The following is a 10,418-nucleotide window of genomic DNA, read 5'->3' as shown; positions in this document are numbered from 1 at the left end:
TAAAACAACTTAAGCCAGCGAGGATGTAAGTTGTTTTCCTATTGCTTTTCATCCCACTTTTCCTTAGCCCCCACTTATTTTTTGTTCTGAACGCTTACGGCTTTTTCCTGTTTGTTACAGATACGTTCTTTCAATACCTTAACTTTTAACAACCTGGCTTGAGCATTATTTCATAGAACGTCCCACACAGCACAAGTCGACGATTTTCTCCAAACTCATAATATACGGTAGTATTAGAACATCTAAATGAACATGATTCTTTTAAGAAGTGCCCAAGTTGGTGACTTATTTTACAGCAACCAAAGACTTTTAGACAACAAGGACTTGATATTTTAGCCTTTATATAATTTTACCCATTTCTTGTTACGTGATACCTTTATCTTTTGGTTTTAAATGGTATTTACGTTATAGCTGATGATGTCCATGATATAAGGACGCAACATGTACTAATAATTGATTTTAATTAAACTGATGTTTGTGTTGTAAGATGGGACTTCTGTGAACTCTCTTTTAAGCTTCTTTTTATCCTACATTTCTCAGAAGATCCGTCAAGATGGCTTCTCAGCGAGTGTTGATGCTGACCCTCCTGACGAAGCGGAAAGGGACCTAAAGTCAGATTTTTCATTTGTGAGATTCTTTGGTTGTAAAATTGGCATAGGATACAGGGACCATGCACACTGCAAGTGTTGCACCCTGGCAGCAGTGCCGTGCATCAGCTTCTGGGAAATGTGTATGCACATGTCGCAGTAATGGAGGATGAATCTTTTGGTTGAGATGGCTGAAGTTCGTGATTGTGGTTCTGTCGTGGAGTGTAATTTTACATACAAAAAACAGTTCTCCTGGAACAAAATTCTTTTAGTTTCCGAACGAAAAACAGTATACAAAAACTATTCTGGAACAAAGTTCTTGAAAAACGGCATGCAAATTGATAAAAGGCTTGGATTATTGCTGTGAGGCGGGACACAGTTGACAAAACCGTGGACTCCCAACAAAACATTCTCGAGTTTGTGAGCGTTTTATTAATGCCACACCTACAAGAGAGCCTGATAGTCCAGGATATATACCAAGATTACACATGGCCCTACAATCACACAAGATGCAGGATGCAGTAGGTAATGTTATGACGAGGTACAAGAGAAGAAAGGTCAGACATACGAAAAACCAAGTAGAAGAGAATGTCAACAGTACAGGAATTTCCTTCTCATTCAATAACAAGTGATGCAGGTATAAAGACGGAATCTGGGCTGCAGCATAACCACGGTTGTTCTTATTTAATGCACAACCCTGGACGAATTACGGAACATTTATGTGATAAGCAATGCTGATTCACCGTTACATGCTCGTTAGTCCTGTTGTACCTAACAGCAGGAGAACAGATAGGTTTATTTTGAAGGAATGACTTTTACCAGTTGGTTTTAATCACCATCTTGCAATGTTTTAATATGAGTCTGCTGATTGGCAAATATTTGTTTTTTCCTCCCATGAAACCATGCTGGGCACCCTAACTGCCTCCCTTGTCTGAAAGGCAATATCACATATATCTGGCTTGCTGTCACTTTTACATTGGCATTAAAATTGCTGCACACACTCAGACTGCATAATTACTTGTTTTTTGAAATTTCAAATGAGACAAATACATTTTTAGCTCCAAGTAAGGCAGCTACTATGGGATAAACAAGTACCACTCAAAACCAAGATGACAGTGTATAAATCATACTACACCCCTATCCTCACATACAGCCTGGAAACTGCTACATTACCGGTAACAAGAAAGGACAACTCGAAACTCCAAATAGCAGAAATGAAGTTCCTATACATAATGATCCAGAAGACAAGGAGGGATAAAACCAGGAATGAAAAAGTCGGAGAAGACATAGGACTAGAAGATTCCTTACTCCAGAAGATCCAAAAGGCTGGACTGAAGTGGTTTGGTCTTGTGAAAAGAATGAGTGCCAACAGGTCTGCAAGAAAAGAGTATGAAAGAGAAATAAGGGGAAAGAGACCAATGGGCAGACCTAGAGAAAAATGGACAGACTTAGTGAAGAAGGATGTAGAGGAGAGAAGTCAGGATTGGGAGCGGATTGTGAACAAAGAATGGTTCATGGACCAAACAAAATGGAAGGGGCTTGTATACCACACCCAGAAAACTGGAGTTGCTTGCTTGTTGTTTTAAAGGGCCTAACATCGAAGGTCATTGGCCCAACTGGAGTTGGTCAACGATGATGACAAATTAACCACTGAATAGTATCTATATATTTTATACGTACACTTGTTTTCAATAATTTTATGATATCTATTAACAAAATTAATATTTTCATTCTGTTCAACTGTTCCACAATCAAACTTGAAATTACAGAAGTTTCATTTTTGCATTCTTCTTTTAGCAAGTGGGGGAAAAACACAATGTCTTTTATTTTTCCAAAAAACATTCTTAGATTGAGGTTTTATAATTTGCTGTACGTTAAATCGAATATTTCAGTGTTTTATCGTGAAACATTACCTTGATATAACATTAGAAAATAAATAATAAATCTTACTTTGATTTTAACAGAATAAGGTTGCTGATTGACACTAGTTTCCTGTTTATTTATTTATTTATTTATTTATTTGTGCCTTTATTAAGTGGCGAAGTTAGGGCTCTTGGCCCTCTCTTACACTTAACCACATACAATTTTTTTTTTTAACACTTGTCAGATATTCCTTCTTCTAGTCTTTCTTTCACATCAAATATATGAAGGCTTATTTGAAGATTTCTGCCCTTTTTCAAGGTGGAAGGCCTGATTTATAATGAATCCCATTTTACTTTTCGAAATCCAACGCATACTACACTTAATCGTAAATTAGTTTCCGAAGCCATATCTCAATTTTGTGCAACGTATCCTTAGAAGGAACAAGATAATACGAGTTACTACTTGTGAATTCCATGCGGAATAGCATACAGTAATACCTTCAGCAAATAGTGTCATTTCTTTGCGCTAGAGGCTCTTGCAGTCAAAACAGCTCCTCTAGCACGGTCCATATTGAGCACTGAAAAAAAAAAAAAATAGTGTGTTCATGCTTCTAGGTTCAGTACTTCAGAAGATATTATTGACTGTTTGCTATTAAGAAAAGTGTATTTTGAGAAAAATGCAATTACAACGTTCACAAATTTTCTCACCAAATATACCAAGATTGTGTGACATTGAGTGGTGAAGACTCGAACTGCTACGTAACTTAGTTTGTTACGAAGATCCATAGGTAGCGCAAGAAGTCAAAACACAGAGATGCAATTTTTACACCCTAGACACTTTTGTTCAACTCTGCTGTAAAATTTCCACTGCTGGCATTGGGTCCCTTCCTGCACAACATGTCACATATGATTTGCCACTTGTTTATTCCTTTCCAATACTTGAACGCAGTTCTCTGTTAAATTTGTGCACTGTTATTCAGTATACCTAGTATTAGAGACATTCAGTGCATTTGAGTTTGTTTTTACCATTCAAGTAAGAGAAAGGACAAACAGTCATATGTAGAAGATAGAAACACATAATTCGAGATTTGGGATGTAAAAATAAAAAAAATAAAAAATGCATATATGACCAATGTTCTTCTTATACATTATTTTCCTTAAGGCTAGTCACACCACATTACACTGTAGGAGCACATAGAGGAAAAGAAGCAGTATCATAAGTGGAGAAGTAATGTCTTAACATTGTTCGTCTGTTCTCTCAAGTTGTGTGACATTGCATTAATAATGGTAGGTACTGTATTTAATAATAAGGTAGAGTCTCGATTATTCAACACAAACTGACCTGGATGAGTTGGATACATAAATAAAAGATCATATAATGCAAAATATGGAATAAAAGTAGTATTTTTTTTTTACATAGCACTTTAATTGGTCATATACATTAAAGTCTAATAGTACTAAAGAGAGTCAGCTTTTCAGCTTCTTCGACCGCTCCCAAAACTTCATCCTGTCGGACCTGGATGTCCTACGGTTGTCAGTAATAGTGTACTCCCTTCGTTCAAATGTTATGTAATTAGAAATAAATATAGGCTTTACTAAGAGAATATAAAAATTAAAATATTTCTTGATGATGCTTGTTGTTTAAAGGGGCCTAACATCGAAGGCCATCGGCCCTAAAATATTTCAATACCTAAAAAATTGAATGAGTAATGTTAATAACATGAGTACCTTATTATTATACTTCCACTGGCTTGAACTTTTGTATCATTATTGTCCAAGAAATGACTCTTGGTATATATTGTTATACTTAGTACAATTTAAAAAACATATTATTTAGTGCAAATACTCAAAAATAAACTCATGCCATCAGTTCAGTGTGACACAGCTCTCTTCAGGCACACTCCCAAGGGAGCTGAGCTGCATCTTTTTAACCATGCCACCCTCTAGGCAAGCTTAAATTTCTTGCAGTACCGGGAATCGAACCCGGGCCTCTGAGGATGGCAGCTAATATTACTACCCATTACGCTACAGAGGTGGACTACTCAAAAATAAAATGTTCTCAAATACATATCTTAATATTAACTCCACTAAATGCAATGCAATAAAAACAACATCCTTCAAAAAAATATAATACTGACTGACTATAAGAACATACATACATACATACTGTACATATTAAAACCAAAAATCCAAAGAAGTGTGTGTGTTAAAACTATACTGTCCATCATTGCACATTGTCTGCTGACACAGGATCGTATTATGCATTATTATTTACATTAGACTGCGTTAGCAAAAAAGTTTGATATAGTGAAGTTGAATTCATTTTTTCAATAGACCAGTATGTAGTATCACAGCACCAAAAGTTAAAAAATTAAATTCTCTATCTATCACTGATGGATTATACGGACTGTCAAATAAGCGAGTGACAAATGATAAATACTTTACTGGGATAGGAGAGGACTAGGATTGCCTTCCTAGTATAAAACCATGGCAAACCATATTAAGGACTGCCATTAGTCGAGTTTGAATCCATCCTCTCCTGAATGTAAGCTATACAATAAAACCTGCCTTAGGGTACGTCCATTGTGCACCACTTCTCACTTTATCATGTAAACCATGGAGTTGCAAACAGCGAGGTGAACACGTGCGATTCTAGCTGGTGGTGGCTATAAGTGCACCACTCGCGATAGCGTACATCAGTTGGCATCATACAGCTATCACGTTAGGATCTATTGTGTATTTTGTTGACAATAGATGACATTAATCATAAAATTAAACAAGAAAGAATAATCAACGTCCATGAAATGAACAGATTCGCCCGGCCCCGTACTTTGTCACCTCAACTCAAAGCTCACCTCGAGAAATATTACGAATATTTCCGAATGGATAAACAGATATTTTGAACAAAATGGAATGCCGGATTTTAAAAAAAGCACAGTGTAACTTTCATCAACAGAAAATTCTTTATGAAGAACATCTTATGGAACTGAGGTAAGCCGTTTTGACTTATTGCAATTCCACTGAAGGCCAGTTTTACTGTAGCTTTATGAACTATACCATGTAGTAAAATACGCCTTGTACACTGTGTCCTTTAGTATTTAGTAATAAGGGTTTATTTATAAATAAAAATATAATTAATAAAGATAATACCATTTATTTGAATATCTATATTTTTATCAATTATGTTACAACCTCAAATGTTTATTAGCCTAGGTAAATAATAGTTCCACAGATTTTCTCATTTGAACCTTCACGATATGAATTTTTGTTAGCTTGGATGGAAAAGCTTCCTTTGCAGAAAACACTCATTCGGTTTTGTATATACAAATAAATATAGGCTTTACTACGAGAATATACAAATTAAAATATTCCAATACCTAACAAAAAAAAAATGGATTGAGTAATGTTAATATTGTGGGTACCTTATTATTATACCTCCACTGGCTTTGAACATTTATATCATTATTGTCCAAGAAATGGCTCAGGTATATATTGCTGTTCATATTTAGTTCAGAGATAAGACCTTTCCTGAAAAAGTAAAAAATAAAATACTTTCAGCATACAAACATTTAAAGAGACACAGGAGATATATACAGTGTATTTCATAGGACAAGATGAGAAGGGCTAACAAATGAACTACAGAACAGTTTTGATATGGGTATGTTATTATATTTTAGTTCTTTTATAGTAGAGTGTGCGCCTGAGAACGAATTGTACATAGTGCCTAGTGACATCCTGGTACTTCTTAAATTCAAACCATCTCACTACTTATTGATACGGACAATACACCATCCCAGAGCTTTTTAATATGACTTTTTGTTGTTTCAAAACCTATTATGAAATTTCTTCTATATGATGAATGCTTAGTAGTCGGCAGAAAAATAAAGAAAATACGTTTTAAACTCAGGGCAAATCATATGCATGTCTGGCACCCTGTTGCATGCGACCAAGGGTCATGGGATTTCTTGGCAGGAATCTAAAAGGCTTCAAATCAGGGGCTCTACCAACAGCCTACCTCAGTACAGTACAGTAAGACCAGTCACAAATTTAAACTTCATAAAATACAGAACTGCTCTCATCTTTGTTCGGCTAACCCCCCCTCAATAAAAACCAATGTCAAAAGAACTGACTTGATCTTCCTCCGAAAATCCCTCGCCGCCTCCATTAACCTTGACCCGTTTTGCCCCCTTTCCCTATCTTTTCACTCTGTCTGCAGAGGCGTTAATCTTCTCCCTCCATTTGCCCATACCACCTCCTACCAATCCAGGTCCTACGGCCGCTCTGCACGTCTCTGGAATGAGCTACCACCTAAAATAAAAGCCTTGCCTCTAACAGTTTACAAACCATGTAAAAAGATGTAAATCTCTGTGTGTGCATGGGCAGGAGTGTAAGTGTCGTCGAGTGGATGGATTACTGTAAGAGTGTAAATATGTGAATAATGTAATATTATTGTAAATATTAGCTTAGTAGGTCTGTGAAGCAACTAATGTACATGGGGCTTGCCTTTTCACTACACCATCCATAAAATCTGTATGATTTGTGGTAAATAAATAATAATACAGCCCTCTACCTGACCGCCCGTTCTCCGTCCCCTTTGTTTTAAACATTAGGGGAAAGGAATACATCAACATCACATACTGTGGCTAGCCAACTAAAGGGATTTCTGTTTGCAGAAGTGAGTCGTAAACAGATTAACTTCTATTTCTTTTAAAATTTTGCAAAGTGTGAATATTAAATTTTTCACAACCACATTGTACTTGAAAAAAACTTTCAGCTTATGCTTCCTTGTTCAGTGCATATAGTACATGCCAGTGTATGTTAAGTACAGAACAAAAATGGCCAACCGGACACCAGCCTTCCCTGGTCTCTCAACTGAGTGGTGAAAGGGGTCTTTGTTGGTGTGCGTGCCTTTACATTCTCCCTTTGCACCAATCTACAGATTTTTTTTTTTTTTTTTTTTTTTTCAGGCTAGCTTTCCATTATTCTCTAGAGTGAAGAATAATGCATTTTATGGCTATTCCACAAAACATATGTCAACTTAGAATTATCAAATAGATGTAGTATATTTTATATATCACTTCTGTAGACATTTATAAGATTTAGATTGTATCTAATGTGCACAGTTACAGCTCAACAATTGCTAACAACACAGCATAGGATGTAAAACTAGACTGAATGAAAGAGGTACAAGATCCTTAAAATAATTATGAAAGCTATACTGATACCTCAGCACTTAAAAGGTTAAACATGTCTCCCCATACTCTTTTTACACGTGGACAGTGTTTAGTACAGTAGTAAGTGGTAAGTTACTACTTAACTCACGTAGGCTTGTTTAAACGTAAGACAGCGTTTAGTACAGTGGTACATAGCAGCTTGTCACTCAAGCCACGTGATTCAGTCGTTCCTGTGTCGTCAACTAGATCAGAGATAAAGATTGACAGCCATCAACGTGTTGAGGATGTTGAGGATGAGGTGACCAAAGTTACAAGAAAAAGAGAATGGGAGCGAAAATGGATTACCAGAAGAAATAATCTCGGGGCAAGTACAATTCTCTTTAAAGAATTAGCCGAGGAGGATCGACAGGAATATATGTTATCCTTGCGAATGTCACAAGTAACATTTAATGAGTTACTGCATAAAGTTGAACCAATGATACAAAAGACAGATACCATCAGCAAAGCTGAAACTGCATATCACCGGGCGAGTTGGCCGTGCGCGTAGAGGCACGCGGCTGCGAGCTTGCATCCGGGAGATAGTAGGTTCGAATCCCACTATCGGCAGCCCTGAAGATGGTTTTCCGTGGTTTCCCATTTTCATACCAGGCAAATGCTGGGGCTGTACCTTAATTAAGGCCACGGCCGCTTCCTTCCAACTCCTAGGCCTTTCCTATCCCATCGTCGCCATAAGACCTATCTGTGTCGGTGTGACGTAAAGCCCCTAGCAAAAAAAAAAAAAAAGAAACTGCATATCGTGCTGTACATGCTCACGACGGGAAATAATGTCCGAAGCCTTCATCATTTCTTCAGAGTTTCCAAAGCCAGTATATCTTTAATGATTCCGGAAGTATATGAAGCTATATATATATATACACACTGCTCTGAAAGATTTCATACAGATAGGGAAAAATACAAACACATATTGGTTACAATATTATATATAAGCAATTGTTTAGCAAAACAACTATTATCAAAGGTTTACTGATTTTAAATATTAGTGAATACACATCAAAAACCTATCACAATAATTAGTATTGTTTCAATTCTGTAGTGACTTAAAAGCTTCTGTCCATCTAGCCATTGTTGTCGGCAATTAGAATGAACGATCAAAAGAAAAGAGGAACTCACAACGATGATCAGCTCCGTAGCTTTACCCACAACTTATGAACTTGACTAAATTGCGCCTGTTCGCACGTGGTAAGTTGCAAGTACAGTGCTCCCCCACTACTCCGATGGGTGCGCGCGCAGCTGGTGAGAAGTCTACTTGAAAGGAAAAATAGACTGGATTCTATTCCACTTGACTAAATTGTTACTTAATCGTTTACTTACCACTTACCACTAAAGTCACAGTTCACACGCTGCAAGTCACTTAAAATTAAGTTAAAAATTTAGTTACCACTAAATTACTGTCCACGTGTAAACAGGCCATAAGACGGTTTTTATACTGGACTAAAGACTTCACTATCTGAGTACCTTCTTGCATAAGAACTGAATCACGTCACACTGTACTCATTTGGAAATACCCATTACATACCACCGTTACTTAAACTTTCTCCCCTACTCAACAGATGCGTGTCTCAGATCGAATGTATATTTTAACCATAATTTATTTAGATCCATACTGACTTCAAACTAATCTACCAGCAATTTCTTAGACTTAGTTTATAATATTTTATTTAGAATGAGAAATAATTTGTAATTTATCTGTAAGGTAAGATAAAATAGTGATGTTAACAAGTCCTGGGAATGCTTGGTAGATTATTCAGCCATTGAAGAAGAGAACATATGGGTTCTTGAAACATCTACGGCATTTAGCCAATTAAAGTTTGTACGGTAATTAAGTATTGACTAGATGAACATAAGTTTTAAGTTATTGCTGATAGATTATCTCAGACTGATCACATCAGCTCTGTCTATGTTTCAACTGAACAACCCTTATGCATGGCTACATAAGCACATTTTTATCAAACATAGTCATAATAATTCAAGAATACTTACTTGGAGACACTTGTATAACCTGGGAAAAATATTTGGGTTCTATATAGCCTTGATCATTACCAGGACTCAAGATAACATTATTGACAGATCGGTAAAACGGTATCCCATCTGAAACACACAAGGAATTCACAAATAAACAAAAATGAACACATTTTTATTACACAATACTTCTATGTTTGTCATGTGTTCCTAATCTTTTACCACCTGTACTTTTCTTTATCTTATGTTTCTTCCTTTTCCCTGTATTTATTCGACTTTCTTTTTATCCTACACTTTCTGCATCGTGACTGAAGATCTGTCAAGATGGCCCTCAGTGAGTGTTCAAGCCCGGCCTCCTGTTGAAGCTGGGAAGCAGAAACAAGTTCGTCGAAGGCTGAGAAAAGATCCTATCTATCCGAAGATGGCAGTATATGAATATGTGGAGGTTGTCCTTGTCCTTTTGTGATTGTTGTCTCCTCTTTTCCTCTTCCCACACTGAAAAGCCTATTTTGTGTTCCATTTCATATTCTCTCTGCCTACTGAATATTGCCTTAATCCCGTTTCCTCACAAGGGGTCGGGCAAGAGGAGATGAAATTATATGGCATGTTTATATAGGTGGATGCCCTTCCTGATATCATCTTCAGTTGAGGAGCTAAAGAAGACGAAATGAATGATGGTGAATGAAACTGGATAAGAATTTCGAAGGAATCGGCTGTGGCTAGCAGGGCAGTCTGAGACGGAGTCTCAAGATTTCTCGAGACTAACGCAGACACTG

General features: G+C 36.7%; 1 protein-coding gene across 3 annotated transcripts in view; it reads right to left on the bottom strand.

The window, feature by feature from the left end:
- Positions 1–625: 625 nt before the first annotated feature.
- The window catches only part of Tpt (tRNA 2'-phosphotransferase), a 32,726-nt gene continuing 22,933 nt past the window's right edge, over positions 626–10,418 (bottom strand). Inside the window, exons 4-6 of one of the 3 annotated variants that reach the window (XR_010861232.2) lie at positions 9,664–9,771; positions 5,872–5,977; positions 626–3,027 (exon numbers count right to left, since the gene is read on the bottom strand). Coding sequence is in view for 1 of the 3 variants with exons in the window: in XM_067155558.2 (XP_067011659.1) it covers positions 5,955–5,977; positions 9,664–9,771 (131 nt within the window). In the remaining 2 variants the exon portion in view is untranslated. Of the gene's footprint in view, positions 3,028–3,047; positions 5,978–9,663; positions 9,772–10,418 lie in introns of those variants that run through there. The other 2 variants (XR_010861233.2, XM_067155558.2) reach the window with 2 other exon arrangements.

This window comes from Anabrus simplex, chromosome 11 (genome assembly GCF_040414725.1).
Source record: "Anabrus simplex isolate iqAnaSimp1 chromosome 11, ASM4041472v1, whole genome shotgun sequence".
Lineage (NCBI taxonomy): Eukaryota > Metazoa > Arthropoda > Insecta > Orthoptera > Tettigoniidae > Anabrus > Anabrus simplex.
The sequence above is the reverse complement of the archived record's forward strand: the minus strand, read 5'-3'. Positions and strand labels throughout refer to the sequence as shown.